The following is a 25,329-nucleotide window of genomic DNA, read 5'->3' as shown; positions in this document are numbered from 1 at the left end:
GCCCCTACATCTCCATAGCCCAATGCCGGTCGGAAACGGCCGAAAATCTGTATTTTCGGCCGTTTCCGACCGGTATTGGGCTACCTACATCTGGCCCTAAGTCAGTATTTTTTATTGTTTTTATGGGTTCTTGTTTCTTGTTCTTTTTTATGTAAACAGTGGTTAGTCAGCGGCTATATTTTTTCCCTACTTAACAGCCCTCGTTTGAGAGGGAACATAGGCGAGCTACTGATGAGGCTAACAACACCTTCCTCTTTCGCTGCCTTACAACACACAATAGCAAGTTACTTACTAGAGTGAGGGTGTCGCCCCAAACTGACCTGAGGATTAGGCATGACAAGTTATGTAGGGTCACAACAGAACATCAGCACAGTGTTTCTCAAATAGCTACAGCTAGTGAGTCATATGGTGACCCCCAGCAAACCGGATAACAATGTTTTATCAGGGAACATAGCAGGTTTGGCAGAAAAATTCCAGGACCCCATATGGCAGCAGTTTGTTAGGCAATTTTCTGTAATTTGTCTTCAGGAGACATGGCTGGTGAATTGCAATCTGTTTTTGGAGGGATTTAAGGCTTTTTTTGTCCCTGCCTCCCCGTCAGTACATGGCAGACCTAAGGGCGGTCTGGTCATTTATATATCCTTGGGACTGGACTTTCAGGTCCGGATCCTTCCATTCTCTAGTCAGGGTCTCCCGGCCTTGGTTCTTATGAATGGAAAAACCAGTATGGGCTTGATCAACTTTTATAACACACTGAATAGTACACATGGGGAATGCAACACCACCAGTTGGCCTTCTACATAAGGAAGACATGTGATTTTATTTCACATTCTCTAATGGTGTTGGGTGATTTTAACATACACCCATGTGGTGACCCGAAGAATACTGTAATGGTCGATTTAGGATGCCACCGAATGTGGGGGGGGGGGTCCACTCTACCCAGGGGGAAGAACTGAACAACCTACTCAATAAATTTGACCTATTGACATTAATATCTCTCTCCACCCCTTATAGTAAAGCTCTGGTCCCTTCCTTTAAAGGGAGAGGCAGTGGATCTTTCATTGATCATATTTTAATCTCATCACCAATCCAGTCTCTATTTCATGGGTTCACCATTGGGGATAGTGTATATAGTGATCACAATCCTCTCTGTGTACACCTGAGTGGCCCACTTTTAATTAGAAAATCTAGTGTAGTGATATCGGGAAAGTTTAGACCAATGGACGGTAGGCGCAGTCTTAAATGGTCGCAGATTGATCCCGATGTTTTTACAAGGAGGTGAGAGACACTTGTGCTGCCGAATTTGTCCTCTGTGTCTCGCCAGGTACCCTACTGAGAGATATTCTCAGTGCCTTTAATACCATTTCTATTAAGGCAGGAGAACTTTTAAGTGCACCAGCTCGCAAGGCAGTTACCCCAAACACGAGATGGTTTGATTCATCCTGCTCCCAGGCAGCAAGAAAGTTGAAGGAGGCCCTGAATGTTACCCCGAGAAACCAACCATATATACGTGCGTGTCTCACAGAATACAAATAGGTCTTAGCCACACGCAAGGCAGCTCTTAAGGAGGAGACATGGAAAGAGCTGTTAGAAACGAGTACCCTAGGGAATAGCTCAAGGTTCTGGGGTATTGTCAATAGACTACTGTTTACGCAAGACACAGGTGGTGACCTAGGCTCCCACATCATGGAGGAAGAATGGGTGTCCCATTTTCAAACTATGTTTAGGGGCTCTATGGCTCCCCATGGACAGTCAACTAGGGAATATAAAACCGACAGCGTGACCTTTGAGCAGATAGAGGTGGAGGCGGGGATTGCTGGCCTAACCAGTAACAAGGCCCCGGGTCCAGATGGCATCCCTCTGGATCTCTATAAATCAGACCCATCTTTCTGGGCACCAATCCTTGTAGCAGCTCTTAATGCTGCTGCCAGGGACGGTTGCCCGGAATCCTGGGCTACTTCAACCATTGTGCCAGTGTTCAAAAAGGGGGATTGCAACAGCACTTTCTGCTATAGATTCAGTAGTAAAAGTGGTGGGAGGAGTACTATTGGAAAGATTATCTTCCTGGGCAGAGGCGCATAACATAATCTCCGCCATCCAATATGGGTTTCGCCCAGGGCGGTCGACAGTGGCCCAATGTCTAAACCTTTACCTGATTTTCGGTAAATATATGATGGCTCGCCCAGGCACAATATACCTGGCTTTCACGGACCTTTCATCCACGTTTGACTGCGTTAATCGAGCCAAGCTGTGGCAGTCCTTGAGGGCCATGGGGGTGGAAGATAACATTTTGAACTTCCTAGTGGATCTACATAGGGACAACAAAGCGAATGTTAGATATGCCCAAGATCTCCGGGTGTCTAGGGATTTTCAAATCGAAAGAGGGGTACGGCAAGGCTGCATTTTGGCCCCTTTTATGTTTAATTTTTATATAAATTAGCTTGACGGACCCTTGGTGGGCACAGGGGCAGACTTCCCACATGTAGGGCGACGGGGTCTCCCCGTCCTACTATATGTAGATGATGCGGTCCTCATAGCCAGAACCGCCAGGGGACTCCCAACTTTGTTAGACACCTTTTTAAAATTCATGGGGTCTCGAGATCTGGCAATCAATAACGCTAAATCCTATATTTTGCAGTTAGGTTAACGGCCGATGAAAAAGTACCCTTTCACAGTAGGTCCAGAGAAGGTCCCTTTGACAACAGTGATTTCATACCTGGGGGTCTTATTGGACAACCGCCTGAAGTGGGGGCCCCTTATTCAGAAGAAAAAGGGGGAGTTCTCCAGAATAACTTCTGCCATTTTTAAGTTTGCTGCAAAGATGGGCAAGTGCCCGATTGCAGCCATGTTGAAAATTTACCAGGCTAAAGGTGTAGCAACTGCCTGCTACGACAGTGAAATCTGGGGATACACCACCACAGATGTATTACAGGTGGTCGAGAATAACTTTCTAAAACGTCTGCTGGGTGTGCCAAACGGATCGTCAAACTTGGGGGTACCTTTCTTATGTGACACCCTAGCTCTGCGCCCTCTAGTGTTTTGGCTCAAGTGCTGGCTGAATAAAGAACTAGCTCTCAGCCAGCAGATTATAACTGATAGTGTGAGCCTCGACCATATGTCCCGGATTCCATGGCTGAATTACATAAGGGGCTGCTTTGCAGAGTTGGGTCGCCCTGAACTTTAAAAAAAATCTTGACATCATTGTAAAAATGGATGTGGAGTTTGTCAAGAAAGCCTTTATCTGTATTAGGAAGTTAGACAGAGATGAGTTGGAACTGCGAAAACCCAGCGTTCGCAAATTTTTGGCTCTAAAAACCAACCTATCAACAGAGTGTTCCCTCTTGAGCTCTCTGTCCACATATGAGCGGTTTTTATTGTCCAGGTTTCGCTTGGATCTTTTTCATTTGTTACTTGCCGCTCCAAAAGGATGCAGCAGAGGACAGGTGTTAGCACCCTGTGGCTGCGACGGTGTGTCTCCACAGGACCTGCTACACTTTATGTTACTCTTTAAATTTTACGAGGTACCACAGAGACCTTTTTTATTTCCCATTTTAAAGAGGTTGAATTTTAGCCAAATCCACCCAGCACTTCTGTACCTGCAACTGTTGAAGCTAGACTGTATTTTTTTTTATTGTTGGCTACTTAAAATCCACAGTAAGAACAAGGGCTTGCCTGGAATTTTAGTTATTTTAACGGGAGAGGGCACCTCTTGTTTGTATACCTGGTAAATGTGACTTTTTCTTATATAGATCCATCTGTTCCATATTTATTGATATGAATTGTAACTTTAATGTATCAAGGTTGATATGAGATGTGCTTGTTTCTAACTGTATTTTTAATGTATCAAGTTTTAAATGAGATGTGATTGTTTTGTAACTTTTATGGTTTTCTTTTCGTAAAACCGAATAAAGTTGTTTTGATTGATTGATTGATTGAATCATATGGTCATATGGCTGGGGTTAGAAGCATTGTGAGTATAGGTTCATGAGTTGGCTTTTCAACAGTCCCACCTACCCCAGCAAAAGACACTCCTTGTAAAGCTTTCTAGAAATGAACTCCCTTAACAAATCCTTCAAGTGAAAAAATAAGGTCACAGTGGCCTGAGAATCTAGGTTTAATACTGACTGATAATGATTGTAAGAGCCTAAATATCGAGATGCAATGGGTGAGGTTGTCATTGTAAAAGTTTTGCATTAAATAAAATTAACACATGAACATGCAAATATTACTAACTATGAATATTCATATTTAGATTTACTAATAGCTAATGAAGGCCTGCATTTTAAAATGGCTAACTTTGGTTGCCATCTTGCTTTGTGACGTGAAAAAATATTTTCTCAGTGAAGCTGGAGTCCTCATTATTGAATGCAATGTTCTTTTGCTTTCATTGCAATGTGAAATGTTTTCTTTCTTTGTGAAAATCATGGAATATTTTAATGAATAGTACATACACAAAGACACCTGCAGAGTACAGGCTGGACCCTGTACAGGCAGTCTAGGGTTGAAGGACCCTAAAAGAAGCTGTACTATGAAGAGTCCTGAGAAGCTAACAAGCACATAATTGTATCATTCCGCTTTAACCTGAATGGATAGTGTCATGTGAACTGTGTGTAGGTGCAGCAAATGTTAAAATTGTGCAATTTAATATGATGCAGAGCTGACTAAGCAACTCGGATCCTTTCAGATTTCAGAGCAGTCTGTTTCTTGATGCTGCTTATAGCAGAGCAGAATAGAAGATTTAGGGCTAGGTACATCAAGCCGTTTTTGCCTTCTCAAACAGCCAATTCTCAGAATCGGCCATTTGAGAATGCAAAAAAATGCTCTTCTGATGCAGGAAACCCTATTTTGCGATTCGGTAACCTGTTACCGAATCGCAAAATGGGTTTGCGATTTGCTATTAGGAAGGGGCATGTTTAGGACGTCCCTTCCGAATACCGAATCGCATTGGTATGCATGAATGTTTTGCGACCGAAATGCTGGCGCAAAACATTCAAATGTTACCACCTACTTCAAGTAGACATTTAGTGAATGACTGTAAATGTATTTCCTAAGAGCAGGCAGTGGTCCCACGGACCACTGCCTGCTCTCAAAAAATGAAAGGAAAAGTTTTAATTTTCTCTTTCCCTTTAAGGAAAACGGGCTGCTTTACAAAAAAAAGATTGCTTTATTAAAAAGCAATCGCGGACATGGTGGTCTGCTGAACCCAGCAGGCCACCATCCCTGTGATTTTTGCGATTCCTAGGGGGCCGCAAATTACGACCTACCTCATTAATATTCATGAGGTAGGACATTTGCGATCCCCTAGGAATCGCAGAAAGTTTTAAACACACTCACATGCAATACGTTTTGCAATTTTCTAATTGCGAATCATAAGGATTTGCAATTAGGAAATCGCAAAATGGTTTGTTGATGCATCTGGCCCTTACAGTAATCTCCCAAGTGAGAGATTGGCTTTCTTATGTCCTTTCCTTTTGAGGTGAGCTTATACTGGTTCATCCTCTTTCTTATATGATTTTGGTTTGATGTGATCTTAAAAGTTTTTTGATGCATTCATACTTTGAATAATCAATGCTAATCTGATTTTGCCTTCTGTAAACTTTTAACCTTTAATACATCTTTATTGTGTAAAAATAACAATTTTCTGTCGTTCTTGCAGAGCCTAATATGCTTCACATTTATTGAAAGCATTGTCTTGTTGACCAGACTCAATTGTGAATTTTGATTCATCAGTTAGTACTTGACGGCCCCTGTAACTTATAAAAGAAACTGAATTCTCATCTCAGGAGAATACAGTTTTTAGGTACAATGGCTATGTCATACTCGACTCAGTAATATACGTTCTCTGAAACATACTTGAGTGAGTGGACACGTTGTCAGCTGTCATTGACCCATTAGTTTCAGATGATGTGGGTATTCACTATCTCAGAAGAATTTTGTCATGTAATTTTTGCTTAAGCTAAGAGAGGTGTGCAACACCATGACTGAACTAAATCCCCTTACAGCTCTTCTGAGGCACTGTCCATAGACACGACATCTATTGTAGACTGCCTGCGTGAGCCCTACAAAATGGAAAAGGGCTAAGACAGACTTTACCTTGCAATGTCGAAACATGTGGAATTTTTTTTTCCTTTCATGTAGTCCCTAGTTGATGGTGGTCCTGCACGGATTCCTTGTTGCAGTTTTTTAATTTACAGAGGTTTGTAGGACTTGTGAGCGATGTATCTTTGAATGTTCCTGTAGAGAGAGGACCAGCTCTAAGGCACTACTCCCAATCAAATCGATCCTACTTTAGTGCTATAGCAACTTCATGAAACATCAGGCACATGTTCTTTATTGTCCTGAAGTAATAATGTATACTCTGTGGTACTCCAATTACCGACCTTGGATGGATGGAAAGCTGAGTTGCTCTAACTGGAGTTAAATATATGGAACTATAGCTGACTGTCAGCAATGAGCGTTTAATTCACTGAACCAAATTTTATAAGGGATACGTGTGTGTTTTGTATTTCCGCAAGAGGATTCTGAAAAGCATTTGAGCCCCAACACTGCAAACGCCCCTAAGAATGTTCTGCCAGATCTGCAGGCAGACTCTCCTAAATCCATCGAGTTACACAGGTTACTGTGTGAGCAGGATTTTGACACCTGAATGATCAAGGTGTGAATCTGAAAGATTCGGGACGTGAGAGAAATAATTCTTTTTTTTAGGACAAGGTTTCTTAGAGATCCCGCTAACATTCGTGAATGACAACATGGAAGCTAAATTGTGAAACATTTTCATTGTTAATATTAAAGGCCAAGAACATTACAGAAAAACAAAGCGAAAGGTAAAATAATGTTTATGACAACCTATGCTGGCACGGAAATCTTCGGCTCCAAAAACGACACCGTCCAGATGGAGACCAACTTGTGGGCCGACCCTTAAGGCTTCTTCACAAACATCCTTTAAAATAAAAATACAATGTGTCAGAACCAGAGAACAGCGAGTAAATAGCTGTACTCTTTTTAAAGAATATCTAGTGGTATAATTTTACTTAAGTGTTTACAGCACAATGTTAAAGAAACTTTAATCGTACCTGTGTTTTAAATATGTACAACGATTTATAGAAGGTCCGTAGAGGAAAATGCACTTTTGCAACCAAAATAAAAACAGTTCTCAGTGGCAAATAACTCCCTTGTTCATGGGCACCACGGAGCAAAACTCGCTTTTCATTAATGTGTAACAAATATTCAATTCATCTGGTATCTAAATATTCACTTTATCTAGTTCAATAACAAAAAAATGCCAAATGCATTTTGTTAATCCAAAACGTCATAAAAAGCGTAATGGTAGGCCTTCAATGGGCACGTTTCTGAGAGCCTTGCAAAATGTACATTTAGAATGTCAACATATCAAATTAAAACGGTTAGGTTAAGGATTGTTGAAATTTCACATGTAGGATATGGCAAAAATGATCTGTGAAAAAATATGTAAATATACTTATCTGGCTTGTTCACCATTAGTGTAATCACGGGAAACGGTGCGAGAAAAGAACTGCAATGAGGTGAAACCTCATTAGAGTTCCATTTGATATGTACGGGAAATTCTGGAAGTTTAAACTCCATGATCTATATGGCAGACTTTGAACATGTTGTTTTATGGCTAAGGCATATGGCACTTCAAGCCCGGCAAAGGAGATGGTGACACGGAGATAGCCTATGGATGAGAGGCTGCATACAGTCTTACGATGAAGTTACCACTGTATTATACAAAATACTGCAGAACTCCACGATCCTGGAAACAAAATGTGCCCATCTTAGCTTTGTGAGCTGGGATTTACTGCAGTTTGTTCCACTGGTGTGAAGCAAGGTTACAGTGTATGGCATTACACTGTTACAGCAAAACTCAGGACTAAAGTACTATGGGGTTCAACCTGCAACGGTTTAGATCTGTTCTTGAATCCAAGGGGCCAGACTTATGCAAGGGGCAAAACTGCAGTTGAAAAACCAGTAGAGGCCCCTTCCAACACAGCTGGACCTGAGGTCACACCAGTGGGGATGGCCCCCCAAAAAAGAGGTGCACGGCCTTATAAAACCTCCAGAGTTGGGGGGTCACTCTGGCTCTAGGAAACTTGGGGAGGCGCACAGACGGTGCATGCGCAGGCTCAACCGAGGAGCCAGGCCTTGCATGCTCATACTGAGGTTCCCATATCTCGTCAGATTACTTCGACGACAGGGCGAAGTTGAAGACCTCTTTGACTTCTTATTTTTTTTCTTTATGTGGGACTTACTCGGGGCCTTCCTTTTGACCGGGATCGAGACCATTGCGGAGTCGCACGCCAAATGGTAAGAAGCTTGAGGGTCCGCTCCCTCAAGGCCTTGGGGTGAATGGCGCGACAATCGAAGCAAGTCTTGATGTCGTGGTCACGCTCGAGACACCAGAGGCATACAAGGTGTGGGTCAGTCACCAATATTTGCGATGACAGGTGCAACAGGGCTTAAAAAAAGCCTTCCTTGCAGACAACCATGCCACACCAGGTGACACTGTCCCAAACAAATCTTTGGCAAAAGGTTGAAAAAGATCAGTCAAAAAGTGTCGGGGTCGTTTTTTTCTGGATCTGCACTAACTGGTGCGAAAAGAAAAGAACCGATGTCAGCGAGCTAGTGTGAAACCTATATAGGCACCCTCAAGTCACTTCTGGCACGGACGATGCTGATGACGCCAAGCGGAGCCGAATGACACCAGCTTCCGGTGCGCAGGGGTACTAACCCAATTATTCAATTAGAGGGTCCCTGTCATATGATTAAAAACATAACAAGATACAAAGATACATTTAGTGAGCCAGTGTGTTTATTCTAGGTCCTAGAACAACATTACAGGGCCCCTCTAATTAAAGAATTGGGCTAGGGTCCCCTGGAGATATTCAGGGATGACCATAAAAACACAGTGGACCAGAACCGAGTTGCTGCCCTTTTCCCTTAGACCTTGCAGCAGCCTTTGACACAGTGGAGCATTGTACCGTCATCCACAGACTTAAGGAAGCCTGAATAGAGAGCCCAGCTCTCATGTGGATTACATCCTACCTACAAAATAAAACAAATATTGAATAATAACCCCTCCCATTCTCCTTTAAACCCCACAACATTAAAGCAGGAGTCCCTCAAGGCTCAATCATCTCACCCCTACATTTCAACGTCCACCTGAAATCATTACCAGATCTGATCAATGGGTTTAACATCACCTGCCATAACTACTCAGATGACACACAGATACTTCTGAAATTGGAAAGCGTAAAGGACATTATAACATTAAAACTCTTTAATTACCTCCTGGCCGTTGACCAATGGATGACATGGAGCCACCTCAAATTGAATGCCTCCAGAACGAATATATTCACCTGTGGTGAATGGAAAACCCTCTCTGCATCTGGCCTGATGATCTAGGACCACCTCTAAAAATATCTAAGGGGGTAAACACCTAAGAATTACCATGGACGCCAAACTGTCAATGAATTCACAAGTGGATAAGGTAGCCAAATCAAGCTTTCTCACACTGAAAACACTGCAATGCATCTTACTGCATCTACGATTCTCACACAAGGGTCAAACTACCATTTCTCTCTTGTCCTATCAAAACTGAAATACAATAATGGTCAATGTCAAGCCTCAACTTTGTCAACTATGAGAGATTACAAAGAATTCAGAAGGATGCCGTTAGACTCCTACATATAAAGCCACAATAACACATCTCCCTTTCCTTGAGGGTGCTACACTAGTTATCAGTTGCCAGAAGATCCTCCTTCATTCTGCTTTGATTCAAATGCAAAGCAATACATGCCAAAGGAACACTTTTAATCAAAAAAACAATTAACAAACACATACAGCAAAGAAACCTCCACTCAAGAATGACTCCCCGCCTTATAATTCCTACATGCATGAAATAAACCATAAGTGGAACATCTTTCTCTGTTCAAGCAGGCAAACTGTGGAATTCGCTTACCACAAACATAAAATCCACATACAACTATCTCCAGTGCAGAAGATTAGACAAAAGCCTGCTCGCCCCAACATGACGACTATACTAATAACTCAAGAATGTACCACACACTATACTTAGACATTACAAATGATGCATCTTACAGAATGGAAAAGAGCTGTCGTTATACAAGTACGTCACTGTGCTTTTAACGATATCTGCCGTTATAAGCAGATACATGTATACAAGGCAAAAATTATATATTACACCACAAGATGCGTGTGTGTATCAGACCATGTCAAAATAGCTGCTTCTATATACATATGAATGCATATATAGCGGGTTTTGCATGATACTAATAACTTCAATGGGCATGTGTTTATTTATCTATACATAAGTTACTTACAGTTATCAGAAACCATTAAAAATGTACCACAAGATAAATGTGGACAGTATATCATGTAAATATTGCTGCTTCAATGTAAATAAAGGTATTCATATAGAGGGGTTTAATCAAGCAAACAAAACTTTGCTAAGCATCATAGGTATACAGATGTTTGTATACATTATTTACATTTTGCAATAAAAAATTAAATCCTTTCCGTCCTTCCCATCCCTCCACCATCTGACTCATCTCAAACCTTCCTGACTACTATGAACTCCCAAATGTCCTTGTCAAACTTTCACTCCTTTTAGCCATGAAACCCAACTAACAAGCACACACGACCACTAGTCACAAAAACAAATTTGGTCTTCCCCTTTTCAAATCCATTCCTATCATTCTATTCGTACTCCACACTCTACTAATAAAACAAGAAATTAAGAGCATAACCCTAACACAACTAATGCACAAGACTTGTTTAACTATTTTGCTAACTACTAATCTTGGGATCTGGAGCAACTCACCAAAAAAGATCTTCAATGCCTTGTTAGGGGTTGTAAGGTTGTAAGCGCTATATAAATACATTTACATTAATTTGTTGTACCTTTTGGTTTGTTGCTTCCATGAATAGTTTCTGCAACATTACTTCCTCCAAGATAGTATCGAGCAAGGGAGCAGGAAGTAATCTAACTGGATACAGAGAAGCACTTTCAGGTCTTTTTGGCGTTGCTCCTGTGATGTCTTTCTTTTGGTTGAGTTTGGGAAGTGACAGCTTTGTTTAATATCCGTAGAGCACACAGAAGAGCATGAGCTTACTCTGCCACAAAGGAGCCATTAAAGTTGTATGAAAAGGCAGATGTTACCCAGGAACTTCCAGCAATTAAAAAAACAATGCAACATTGCTAGAAGAAATTAAAGTACCAGAAGGTCCTAAAATCGTACAGTGTGGTTGAGTGGGATTAAAGAGTGTTGTTAAAAATAATTTGGATGTTGTGATCTTCTGTGAAGCGGAAATCTTGGGGTTTAAAATTGTAAGCAATCATAACATTCATAGGGCAAAAAAATTCACTCTTCCAAAGAAAGTCTAATGAACGTAACTTGTTTGCAATCCGAGTTAGGAGTGTCAAGTATAACACATTAGTATTGAGATTGAGGAGGACACTGTTGAAGAGTAGTATTCAATGCAAACAACTGTGTCTTGCACAATAATTAATTGAAACCCATGTGCGATATTCTTTATTGGTGGTTGGCCCTCTGGCCTTTCTTGTTGTGTTCAAATCTTTTTTTATTGAAAAGAAAGGCAGAAATGAGAGCGGCAATACATCATCAGTATCCATATGAGCATATTGGTACAGTGCCGAAATAAAGATGGGTCAACACATAGGAAATGATACATGAAATGATACATGAAGTAAAATAAGAAAATGAAACAATACAATAAACATCGTTCAGGGTTCATAAAAAGGTGATCGCCAATAACCAAACAATAACAAATCATCATCTCATTATTCCTTCAGCTCACAGTTCCGTATAAGCATTTCGATTAGAATTAGCCCAGGTAATACCATGTGATATCTTATCAACCCTGTAGAGTAAGTCTATAGTTATTTTGCCCATTCATTGAGCGTCGATTTAGTCACATACGCATCTCATGGTGGATCGAAGGTAAAGCAGGCCTCATCTAAGGATAGCCATAGTTTTTTGTTGGTGACCTGCCACGGTGACGAGTGCAGCGCGGGATTATCAGTGCCTCTAATGCAGGACAGCCATTCTCTCCAAGCATTAAAGGAAACCTCAGTTGCTGTCTTCCAGTTGCATAAAACAACCTTACATGCCAGTGTTAGTAGAAGGTCCAGAAGCTGGCGGTCATGGTCTCCCCCCACTGTCGGGTCTATGGTTCCCAGGATAATATAGATGAATTCTCTTTTGGGCTTTATGGCAAAAATGTGTTCGACATAATCAAAAATCTTTCCCCAATATGTGTGAAGCATGGGACAGTTGAATAACATGTGTGATAGGTCACCAGTACCCAATGAGCAGTTCCAGCATGTTGATGTGTCTCGTAGGCCAGCTTTAAATAATCTCTGTGGGGTCCAAAATGTTCTGTTAAGTATCATATACTTAGTCTGTGATAGTATCGGTGACACTTTATGTGTAAGTGCTGATGCGTGTATCCTGGTCCAGTCTATGTCTATACCGGTGTTATTTGGTTCTGTCTCCCATTTGAGTTCATTACGCCTCATTGCTTTATTAGGCGTCGGAGCAAGTAACTTATAAGTTTTTGAGACGAAGTGCCCCGAGGATTTGACGCATGGTAGCATAGATTGTAGCCAGGGTGTTGCTAATTTGAATGTGCGTGTAGATAGGGCTGTTTTGAGTTTAAGGAAGGCATAAAAGTCGATCGGTAATAGGGAGTGCCTAGTCTGGAGAGTCGAGAAGGGTAATGGCATATTATTCTCACTGAGGTCTGAAACCACGTTGATACCTCCGTCCCACCAATGGTCCCACATGGGGGGCAAACCATTAATTTTGATCAATGGGTTGCGCCAGAGGGATGCAGAAGCAGATTTGTGGATCTGCAGACCGGTCTTATGAACTTGATCTAATCGCAGGAGGGCCCTCTTGGTATTAAGCATGATGTATTTAGAGTGCGGCAGGTGTGAAAGGTCCATTGTGAGTGCAGCAGAGAGCGGGGCCTTGCCCATGATGGATTTCTCAATATCAATCCACAAAGGCGTATAATTCGGGTGTTCGGCAAACCAGGACGCTCCTTGCTTGCAGAGAAAGGCGGTCTGGTAATTTTTAAAATTTGGCAAACCTATACCTCCTTTAAGCTTAGGGAGTTGTAGTTTTTTCATGGCAATTCTGGGCTTTTTCCCTTTCCATAGGAAGTCCGTAAAAGATTTATCTATTTTATGCAAAAAATCCTCCGTGAAGGTCATGGGGAGCATACTCGCCATGTAATTTACTAAGGGGCTGATCATCATCTTTAACGTCTCCGCTCTACCCCACCATGAGAGGAACTTCGGCGACCATCCATCTAGTAGTTTTTGTATTTTCTTATAGAGTATATCCTCATTAATTTTTAGGGTGGTTATCAGGTCTTTCTCGAATTCCATACCTAAATACTTAAAGCTCTTTGGCTGCCACGTAAGCCCCGAGTCACCCAGAATATTTTTGTCACACAGGTTATTTAGTAATTTCACTTCTGTCTTATCCTTATTCAGGGAGTACCCAGAGACACATGAGAATTCCTCAATTGTGGATAGTAATGCAGGAATAGCTTTATCAGATTTTTCACTTAAGACCAGCACATCATCGGCGTAGGCCGTCAATTTAATTGTGCATCCTGTGAATCTAATTCCAGGAATCTCGGGGTTCTCCCTTATGTAGTACAAGAAGGGTTCAATAGCTAGAAGGAACAGGGACGGGGATAGGGGGCAACCCTGTCGTGCACCTTGTTCTAGGTTAAAAGGGGAGGAAAAAGCACCACCAGCTCTCACTCTGGCGGAGGGACAGGCATACAGGGACATGACTAATTTAGTGAAAAGAGGACCCAGATCAAATTTGTGAAGCACCGCATTTAAATACGTCCAATCAACCTTGTCAAACGCTTTTTCTGCATCCAATGTTACCGCTACAGTAGGTGTGGATAAAAGCTTTGCCTTTTCAATAACGTGAGCCAGAATCCTAGTATTATCGCTTGACAACCTATTTTTCAGGAATCCCGCCTGTGACGGATGTATCAAGGACGGTAAAACCTTCTGGATGCGTTTAGCAAGAATCGAGGCCAAGAGCTTGCAGTCTAAGTTGATCAGCGAGATGGGTCTGTAGTTTTTCAGCTGTTTAGAATCTTTGCCTTCTTTGGGTATCACTGCAATTACGGCTTCAGCCATTGTTCCTTTAACTTCTACTGTGATGCTAATTTCTTGGAATACCTCCAAGAGCGGAGTAGCTAGAACGTGGGCGAAGGTCTTATAAAATGGTGCCGTGTAGCCATCCGGCCCAGGGGCTTTCCCTTTTTTGAGGGATTTGATTGCGGTAATGACTTCTGACTCAGAGATCGGCTCATTCAAAGACTCTCTTTCTATGGGAGTGAGTGTTGGGAGTGTACAGTTTGAGAGATATGTCTCCATTTTTTCTTTGTCAACATGTACATTCTTAGCATATAGTTTCTCAGAATTCTCTGAAAATATTCGCAATTTTATTGGGATCAGAGCTTGGAGCGCCATTGCCGTCTAACAGGGAGGTTATGGTGTTTTTTTTAATTTTAAATTTGAGATATGCCGCTAGTCCTTTTCCTGCCTTATTAGAGTCACAGATTTTAAAACGCTTCCTTTTATCAAGCCAGATTCCCGCCTTTTCACTAATAAGTTTATTATATGTGTATTTCTGGTTGGACAGTTCAATCAGATCTTCAGGGTTTCTATCATTCAGGTATTTGCGTTGGAGTGTAGAGATGTCCTCCTCCAATTTCAACAAGACCGCAAGTCGGTTCTTGTTAATTGCAGAGGATATTTTTATGATAATCCCTCTAATGGTTGATTTAAGCGCCTCCCATCTCATGGCATCCGAAGTGTCCCCTTTTTTGTTTATAGCTAAGAAATCCGTGATGGCATGGTCAATGGCTTCTTTGTGTTTCGTGTCACTAAGAATAGCTTCATTAAATCTCCACATAGAGTGTCGAGTGGTTGGTGTGATATTGGAAAGTGTGAGTGAGACGCAAGAGTGATCAGAAACCAATCTGGGGGCAATGTCCGAGTTTTCAACTCTGGCCAGCGCATTTTTAGAAACGAGTATGTAATCAATTCTCGAGAACGAGTCATGTGGTGGGGAGTAAAAGGAGTAATCTCTTCCATCAGGGTGTAGCAAGCGCCACGTATCTACCAAATGGAACCTATTGCATAATTTCATGAACGCTTTGTGGGCTTTACCTGGGCGAAAGGCGCACTTGGAATCTCTATCTAATACCGGGTCAAATGGAAGATTGAAATCACCTGCTAAAATGTGAACTGCCGTGTCAGGGATGGAGTCAATCTGTTTTGTGAGGCCTAGCCAGAAAGACGGATCATGGGCGTTAGGGGCATATATTGACGTGATGAAAAATTCAGTATCATCTTTAAGTAATTTCGCCGATACCCACCTCTCTTTCGTATCCATGGTGGAGGAAAGTATCTCCACATTCGTAGTCTTTGCTACAAGTATTACCACCCCATTCTTTTTAGAGATTGCCCCAGAGCCTATTACCTCAGTGTAGTACTTGTTTCGTAGTGTGTGAAAATGTTTTGTTTCTAATTTAGTTTCTTTCAACAGGGCTATGTCCCCACGTTGCCTACGTAGATAGTCAAGTACCTTCTGACGTTTTATTTTATTTATTTATTTTTAGAGTTTTATATAGCGCGAACTTGAACCGATTAGGTTATCAGAGCGCTTTACATAGCACCAGTTCCGTTACATGTTATCAAAGCACTTTACATAGAATCAGTTACGTTACATAAGGAACACATTTCTTTTTGTTCTAGTGAATAGGGTTATCTCTTCACACGGGGGAAGGGATACACCTGGCTATACTTAGGATTACATGCGTTATAAAACAGGTACAACAGAAAAAAATTGCAAATGTACAAGAGATAGTCACACAAGGAGAAGGTGCAAAAGGATAAACTCTAGGCATATACTAGTGATATCTCCATCTACTTAGGGAGGGGATACACATGGATATACTCTAAGAGTCACATAGGAATGTTAGAGAGCAAAGCGGACTCCTGCATAAACTAGTGATTAGAGTTATCTCTATATATATATAGGGAAGGGGTAAAACTGGATATACTCTAAAATTCACATAGGAATGGAAAAGAACAAAGCGGACTACTGCATGTTCAAGTGATTAGAGTTATCTCTATATACATAGGGAAGGGATACACATGGATATACTCTAACAGTCTCATAGGCGACTAGTCGTTAGAGTTATCTCTATATACATAGTGAAGGGATACACATGGATATACTCTAAAAGTCACATTGAGACTAGACATTAGAGTTATCTCTATATACATAGGAAGGGATATGACCGGAAATACTCTAATGGTCACATAGGAGTGGTAGAAAATACAAAGGTCTACTGCATACACTAGTGATTAGAGTTATCTCTATATACATAGGGAGGGGATATGACTGAATAATCTCTAAATCACATAGGAATGGTATATGGTGCCAGGTCTAAAGCAAATACCATTAATTAGAGTTATTACAATAAGTCAAAGAGCAGAGTTCCATAAGTGTGGATGCTGTCACAGCACAAAGGGAGGGTGGGAGGGATGCAAGGGTATGGAGAGAAGGGGAAGCACAAAAGGGAGGAAACATTTGAGGATCATCCACGGGGAAAAGGGTTAAGGCCGAGGGCATGGTAGGAGGGCTAGAGTCCAGAGAAACTGTTTAACCGGCTGATTTAGGCCTTTCACATTCAGCGACAATATTTTAAGATTAGCTATGGTTGTTGTCCCTATTGGGGTATCTACAACAGGAGCCATCAATTATGCAGCGTCTGATATTGTACCATAACACATTTGTATACATGGGATTCAGATCTGAGAAAAAGCACCATACATTTGACCCTACAGGCATTGACATACATTTGACATATCATACATTTGATACTATAGGCAGTAACATAACTCGCATTAATCACAGGGCTAGCAATGTTCTGAGATACAGAGCGGAAGCTTCGGAATACAAAATAAAACAGCGCGCATAGTGTGTAGAATAAACGAAAAAGGAAAAAAAACAGAAAAAGTGAGAAATCAAACCCCCTCCCCAGTCCCCCAAACCACCCTCCTCCCTCCGCCCTTCCCCTAGTCCCACCCCTCCCTCCCCCATAGGAAAATAGGAGCATGGCGACTCGGGAACGACCACGAGGTCACCTCCAAGCAAAGCATAGTCAACAAAATGTAACGTTTGAGCTGCTGGAACAATCGCAAACAAGAGAGCTAGACAGCTTTCAATAACCATCAACAGGGTATAACAGTATGCAGCTTTACTTATAAACGCAATATCTTGAAGGACAAGGAGCCATTATGACTAGATTTAGAGAAAACTAATCGTATCTTGGTCTGTAAATATAAGATAGACAACTTCCAGTGACCGTAAACAAGGTAGAACAGTAGAACAGTAGACAGCTTCATTTATAGACGCACTGTCTCTAAGGACAAGGAACTATTATGAGTAGATTGAGAAAACAACACGAGTGAACAGCACCATATCCACCAGCTGGAGACCATTTTAGTGGACAATGCAGCAACAGGCATCAACTAGAACCAGCAGACATTATTAATAAGCATTCAGTAATCATTTAGAGGAACAAGTCATTCCAACCCCATAGCACAGTACAGTAGGCTAATGAATACCGCATGACGTTAACAGTATGGGCAACACGAGTGCACTTGCGGGGTGCAGCAAAGAACATTTAAGATCGGATAAGGCACACATTAGAGCAGTGTATATTTGTGATTCTTATGCAAAAGGGAAATTTACAGGTCAACCAAGTCCAGTGGCGCCTGCGGCTCCAGCACCTCCCTGACTCAAGAAAGCGACCTCCATTTTGGTCTCCTCCTGCGTAGAGAGCAGATGGCGCAGCCTTTGTGGGTCAGAGAATATGTGAGTTACCCCTCTTATCGTCACTTTGAACTTTGTCGGACCAACAAAACCATACATGAAACCGAGTGACTTCAGTTGTGGTCTCAGTGCAAGAAAACCTCTCCTTACTTCCATCGTTTCCTTACTGTAATCTTGTGAGATGTATATCTTATGTTCTTTCCATAGAACATGATTATGTTTGCGAACGAAAGAGAGGATCTGTTCTGTGTGCTGGTATCTTAATGGTTTGCACACTATCGCTCTCGGTCCCTTTTGGTCTTTGGTTATCCGTCCCGGAACTCGATGTGCTCTGTCAAATTCTAATGGTTGAGTAAAGGTTAAATTTGTCGCTTGTGCAAACCAGTTCTCAAGGAATGGGACACACGATCCATAGCTGTCTTCTGATTTTTCTGGAATCCCGAAAATTCTCAGGTTCCCTCTTCTATTTCTGTCCTCTAACTCCGCAATCTTCTTTACCAGATGGTCCGAGCATAAGGTGAGATTTTTAAGAGCTCCACAAGTTTTATTCTCCGCATCTTCTAGTTTACTGATTCTGCTTTCAGATTCTGTCATTCTTGAATTAATATCTTTAATGTCTTGTCTTATAGCTGCAACCTCCTCTTTGGTGGACCTAGCCAGGTCTCTGACTTCATCCAGCCTATTCAGGATAGTGTCCATAGCGTCTGCCATATCTTTCTTACCTTTGATCGGTGTCGGTGGATTAGATTTCAGGCGTTTAGGGGTTTTGTCATTCTTTTCATCGCCCATTGTAGTGTACGTCAGTATTCGTGCTGGAGGAATGTAGAGCAACGGCACCAATATCTCAGGCGCTAACCTTGTATCAGCACTGCGTGGTTAACAGTGATAATGTGGTAGGGCAGCACAGGTGAATGACAGGTCGATAGTAGAACAATGAATGCACGCACTGGTGCAGGACTCCTATTATATCATCCGCAGGCCTCTTATTTGTGATCCAGGACAGGAGTTTGCTGTGCGCTAACCGTCAAGCAAGTGGATCTCCAATGCATGCATCAGGCAAGAACATAGATGTAATGTCTATAGATATTTGCCTTTACCGCTGCTTGTTTATGCCTGTATTCGCTTGCATTCGTCGTAGTTGCTGATAGAACACTTAGATTTATGGCAGACACGCGTGTGTCCCAAATGCATGGTCTGGGCAAAGTTCAATGCTTTAATCACATATTTGGCAAGACTTAATGGAGGCCCTCTGGCCTTTCTAAAATCGAGGCTGACTGTCAATGTTTGCAGAAAAAGTCATGGATGATGCCCAAAATTCCTCAGAGCCACTGGTGCAGTACAAGGTAAAGTGAAATCACTTGTGCAATAATCACATGCCACGTCGTTGCATTAGTGTAAAAGGCCATTTAAAAGGACAGGGTTGCAATAAATACTCAATTTATTAACATTAGCAATAACCTCAAACTTGATAAAAAACAAGCTACTTACCTGTACACTGTGGTTCTCCAGTATTGTTATCTTTCATAGATTCACATGCTTGTATCTTCCCCGTCGTCATGGCTGGAGTCTCGCGCTTTGAGTAAAAAAAATACCCTTTCACGCATAGAGTGACGAATAAATTATGCAAAAAAGAAGCAGAGAACTCTGGGTAGTTCTCAAGGTTAGGTGGAAAGCAGCTCCTGTATAGAGCACTCTCAACACCAGTGACACTCTAGATCTGCTCACCTCAAATGTCTGCTTTTCTATCAAAGTTTTTAAGCATAGGAGTAGCACAGTGCTATCCACCAAAGATAGAAACGGACAACGTCTTTTGCCATTTGTACAACAAAGTTTTTAAGCATAGGACTATCACAGTGCTGTCCTTGCCGATCTGTAAAATGACAAAAGCCATTTATCACTCCAGGCACAGTATTACAGCTTTGAATTGGTAAAATACCAACCAAGCCAACCTGAAATGAATAAAAGCAACCGCTGACGCAGTGTTTCGCTCTAATTAGAGCTCTTCAAAGAAGTATAGCTTTGTCCAGACACAAGGGAGCACCCTGTATAAGTCAAAAAAATACCCTTTCAGGCATAGAGTGACGAATAAATTATGCAAAAAAGAAGCAGAGAACTCTGGGTAGTTCTCAAGTTTAGGTGGAAAGCAGCTCCTGTATAGAACACTCTCAACACCAGTGACACTCTAGATCTGCGCAACCCCGGGGCTTTCAACAGGTGGGAGGGGGGCAGCGCGCTCCCCCTCCTGGAGCCCTTGATGGACCTGGGGACCGCCACCCCCCAGGGCCGGCTCCTGCAGTGTCCCGGGGTGCCCACCACCGGGACACTGCTGTTTGCTATGGTAGAGCGGGAGCCTCGCGGCTCCCACCCTACCACAGCAAACTACTTTGATTTTTGAAAGAGAGAGCAGGAAACCTGCTCTCTCTTTCAATAATCAAAGCGGATTGCTTTTCTGCATGGGGAGCAGCATGTTAGCTGCTCCCCAAGCAGAAAAGCAATGCCGGCTCCCGCTGGATGCGGGGAGCCGGCAGGGACCGTGGGGGGCTTGGGGACCCCCCGCGGTCCCCAACGGAGAGGGCAGGCCCCGGGGGATGGGGTCTCCGGGGCCATAAGTTGCCCAGGAGGGGGGCCACGCAGCCCCCCCCTTAAAAGTATTTTTGTTTTTAAAACGGGATCGGGAGGAGGCCACGCCCCCTACCTGCACCTCTCTGCAAATGCGCCCCGTGGCGCGTTTGCAGAGGTGGAACTAATTCCACTTGCATACTGGGAGTCCTGGGGGCCAATTAGACCACCAGGAGCCTCCAGTATGGGCCAGGGGGCTCCCTTGCAGAGAGGTGTAATGAGGCCACGCCCCTATTTACACCTCTCTGCAACGCAGCCCCCTGGCGCATACTGTAGGTTGCTGGTGGGCTAGTTGGCCCCCAGGGACACCCAGTATGCAAGGGGAATTAGTTCCCCCGCTGAAAAAGCGCCAGGGGGCTGGGTTGCAGAGAGGTGTAAAAAGGGACGTGGCCTCATTACACCTCTCTGCAACGCAGCCCCCTGGCGCATACTGGAGGTTCCTGGTGGGCTAGTTGGCCCCCAGGGACCCCCAGTATGCAAGGGGAATTTGTTCCCCCTCTACAAACGCGCCAGGGGGCTGTGTTGCAGAGAGGTGTTCTTAGGCCACGCCCCTTTTTACACCTCTCTGCAACGCAGCCCCCTGGCGCATACTGGAGGTTCCTGGCAGATTAGTTGGCCCCCAGGGACCCCCAGTATGCAAGGGGACTTAATCCCCTAACTTAGAATGCGTTACGGGGCATGTTTGCACAGTGGTGAAGGTAGTGGGCGGGGCTTGAGGTGACATGTGTGCAAACACGCCCTGTGGCGCGTTTTAGGTTGGGGAAAATATTCCCCTTCAATCCAAAGGTTCCCTAGGGGCCAAGTAGTCCAACAGGTACCTTCAGTAAGCGTCACGGAGCTGCGTTGCAGAGTGTTGTAAAAAGGGGGCGTGTCCTCTGAACACCTCTCTGTAACGCAGCTCCCTGGCGCATACTGGAGGTACCTGGTGGGCTAGTTGGCTCATAGGTGACCTCAGGATTGAAGAGGAATATATTCCCCAACTTAAAATGCGCCACAGGGCGTGTTTGCACACATGTCACCTCAGTCCCCGCCCTCTTCCTTCACTATTGAGCGAAATATTCCTCTAAAATCAGCCGAAGTAAGAATTCCGATTTACTCACCTATTATAAAGAGAGATGTCAGTGCTGCATCTTTGAGCCCAGGACCGACCCTGAAAAGTAAATGTAACCATACTTACAGTAACTTGAACTCCTTCCATAGGCTAACATTGACTGGTTTCACTTGGAAATTTTTCTAAGTGTGGAGTTTTGGAACTTTAAAAAATTCCTCTAAAATAAGCCGAAGTAAGAATTCCGATTTACTCACCTATTATAAAGAGAGATGTCAGTGCTGCATCTTTGAGCCCAGGACCGACCCTGAAAAGTAAATGTAACCATACTTACAGTAACTTGAACTCCTTCCATAGGCTAACATTGACTGGTTTCACTTGGAAATTTTTCTAAGTGTGGAGTTTTGGAACTTTAAAAAATTCCTCTAAAATCAGCCGAACTACGAATTCCGATTTATTCACCTGTTATCAGGAGAGACCTCAGTGCTGCATCTTTCAGCCCACTACTGATCCTGAAAAGTAATTCTAATCGTAGTTACAGTAACTTGAATTTCCATCCATAGGCTAACATTGACTGGTTTCACTTGGAAATTCTTCTAAGTGTGGAGTTTTGGAACTTAAAAAAATTCCTCTAAAATCAGCCGAACTACGAATTCCGATTTACTCACCTGTTATCAGGAGAGACCTCAGTGCTGCATCTTTCAGCCCACTACTGATCATGAAAAGTGATTCTAATCATAGTTACAGTAAATGAATTTCGTTCCATAGGCTAACATTGACTGGTTTAATTGGAAAAAAATTTAAGTGTGGAGTTTTGGAACTTTAAAAAATTTCTCAAAAATCAGCCGAACTCCGAATTCCGATTTACTCACCTGTTATCAGGAGAGACCTCAGTGCTGCATCTTTCAGCTCACTACTTTTCCTGAAAAGTAAATTTAACTGTACTTACCAGTAACTTGAATTTCCTTCCATAGGATATCATTGCCTGCTATATAAAATATATATAAATTAAAAAAAATTAAATTAAAAAAATTAATATTGCAATTTCAATATTTTTAAAAACATTTTTTTTCCAATTTATATTAAAAATATGTAATGTAATTAAAAAAATAAAATATCTTTAAATAAATACTTTAAAACAATGTAGTAAATTAGTATAAAAAATATAACAATGAATACATTTAAAAATTATCATTTATAAAACCTTTGAAATTCACTGAAAAAAAGATAGGTTTCAGCCACGTTATAGTTAGGAATTAGCATTTAAAAAACCTTTTAAATTCACTGAAAAAAACATAGGTTTCAGGCACGTTATAGTTAGGAATTAGCATTTAAAAAAACCTTAGAAATTCACTGAAAAAAACATAGGTTTCACACATGTTATAGTTAGCTGGGCATTTCACTCATACAAAACCATTGAAATTCCCCTGTTATAGTTAGTTCAGCTAACTATAACTCACGCGCCCGCAATGCACTGCTGATGACGTCACATATTACATCACTCATGACATGGTCAGTGACATCACTCATGACATCACTGATGACATCTCAAATTACATCACTGATGACATCACTGATGACATCATCCTTGTGTAAGAGTGGCAGACCTCCTTTCACCCTAATATAACCTTTGATACACACATTCAAAAATAGAAACTAACATTTCTTTTAAAATGGAGATACCAATACCAGTTACAACAACCTATTAGGTAATCCCAACATCTCATACACATCCACTCATTCACCAACAGTTCTATATAGTCACTCATTCATGTACTCACTCATCATATGTACTCATACACCTATACATCCTGCTAAACACAGATACTCATCCATAGAGTTACTCACACACATACTCACACATGGAAATAAACTATCAAACATCCATGTACTTGCACATACAGCTATACACACACCACTACACTTAGTTCTACAGAAAAGTACACATACTTACTCTCTTAAACAATCACTTATAGAAACACATAATTATTTATACAGGAACTCTTCCAATCTCTCACTCTCACATATACTCACTTATATACATCAATACTCACATATACTTGTTTAAAACATTTGTAGTTACTCATAAAGATACTATTGAGACAGTCATTCACTCACTAACACACCAATACACACACTCCTCCACCCATACAGTCCTGCATACATTCTGTCTTCAAAACACATACAGTGAGTCAGTCAGTCATGCATCTGTGCGCTAAGTAATACCCCCCACCAAACCATACAGACACTCATTCTGATAATCAAAAAAACAACTAATAACCCATATAGACACTCATGTAGCTACTCACCAACCCATGCAGCCACTTATACACAAAGTGAGACACTGATGCAGATATTTACATATTTAAACATTACTCGCTAATACATGTATTCGCTAAGATATACTTAATAAGTCAGTTACACAATCAATTTTACAAAAAAAATCCATTTAGACACTTATTTACCCATTTATTCTTCCATCAACCTTGATATACATACATAAAAAATATTTCTTTTTCAGAAAGACACACATTCACTGGATGATGTCATCAGTGATGTAATTTGAGATGTCATCAGTGATGTCATGAGTGATGTCACTGACCATGTCATGAGTGATGTAATATGTGACGTCATCAGCAGTGCATTGCGGGCGCATGAGTTATAGTTAGCTGAACTAACTATAACAGGGGAATTTCAATGGTTTTGTATGAGTGAAATGCCCAGCTAACTATAACATGTGTGAAACCTATGGTTTTTTCAGTGAAATTCTAAGGTTTTTTAAATGCTAATTCCTGACTATAACGTGCCTGAAACCTATGTATTTTTTCAGTGAATACATATATATATATATATATATATCCACACGAAGATTACCTCAGGAAGCAAGGAACCAGAGGGACACAGCAGGGAGCCAGGAAGAATCATTTATTTGCAACATGGTGGGCATGACGCGTTTCGGCTGGAGTGCCTTATTCATATGCCATTTACCGGAAGCCAACACCAGCCGCTTTTCACCTGATCCATCTCCTTCCATTGGTGGAAGTCCAGCAAAGTCTATTAGTCACATGCACAACGCAGCCTCCATCCTTAGACTACGTTTCAAGGTTTTTTAAATGCTAATTCCTAACTATAACGTGCCTGAAACCTATTTTTTTTTCAGTGAATACATATATATATATATATATATATCACGCTCAAAATTCCTCTCACATAAGGAAAGGAAACAGCACTCCAGCAGGTACAGTATCACAACAGTTTATTGTGACTGCAAACAAACGTTTCGGCGATACCCTTCGTCAGTGTTGTTACCAAAACCTAGAAGTTCCGATTTAAATACACATGAGGTAGACAAAGGTTGACATCAACAAGGGACTAGCCCCACAGACGCCGACATGGGCGCCATCTTTGAACATAGTTTCCATAATGGAAAATGGTACAAAGTATCAACGTAAATCCAGATATTTACAAGACAAAAGGGAGTGGGGCATAACACACAATAGCGCCGTGGATCGGCTTGTGTCCCTATATAGATGTATGCCATATAATCAATATCTACAAGTAGCATATTATTCGGAACCACAAAGAAAAATGTTCAAATTATTGTATATCAACCAGGTTATTGTCAGATAGCTATACAGCCATTAAGTAGCAGAAACTACCAAGTCTCTCGCAGTGGGAGATAAGGGTCAACCCGCCTGAAGGGCAATTCATGATTAC

The 25,329-nt window shown here is 41.9% G+C and overlaps 1 protein-coding gene across 3 annotated transcripts in view; it reads right to left on the bottom strand.

Annotated features, from left to right (window-relative positions):
* The window catches only part of CLYBL (citramalyl-CoA lyase), a 2,321,716-nt gene that overhangs the window by 486,456 nt on the left and 1,809,931 nt on the right, over nucleotides 1–25,329 (bottom strand). For all 3 annotated transcript variants that reach the window (XR_013599874.1, XM_078657618.1, XM_078657619.1), the window contains one exon: nucleotides 6,847–6,940. Coding sequence is in view for 2 of the 3 variants with exons in the window: in XM_078657618.1 (XP_078513744.1) it covers nucleotides 6,847–6,940 (94 nt within the window). In the remaining variant the exon portion in view is untranslated. The remainder of the gene's footprint in view (nucleotides 1–6,846; nucleotides 6,941–25,329) is intronic.

Source organism: Lissotriton helveticus, chromosome 8, assembly GCF_964261635.1.
Source record: "Lissotriton helveticus chromosome 8, aLisHel1.1, whole genome shotgun sequence".
NCBI lineage: Eukaryota > Metazoa > Chordata > Amphibia > Caudata > Salamandridae > Lissotriton > Lissotriton helveticus.
This window is presented reverse-complemented; position numbering and strand designations above follow the sequence as displayed.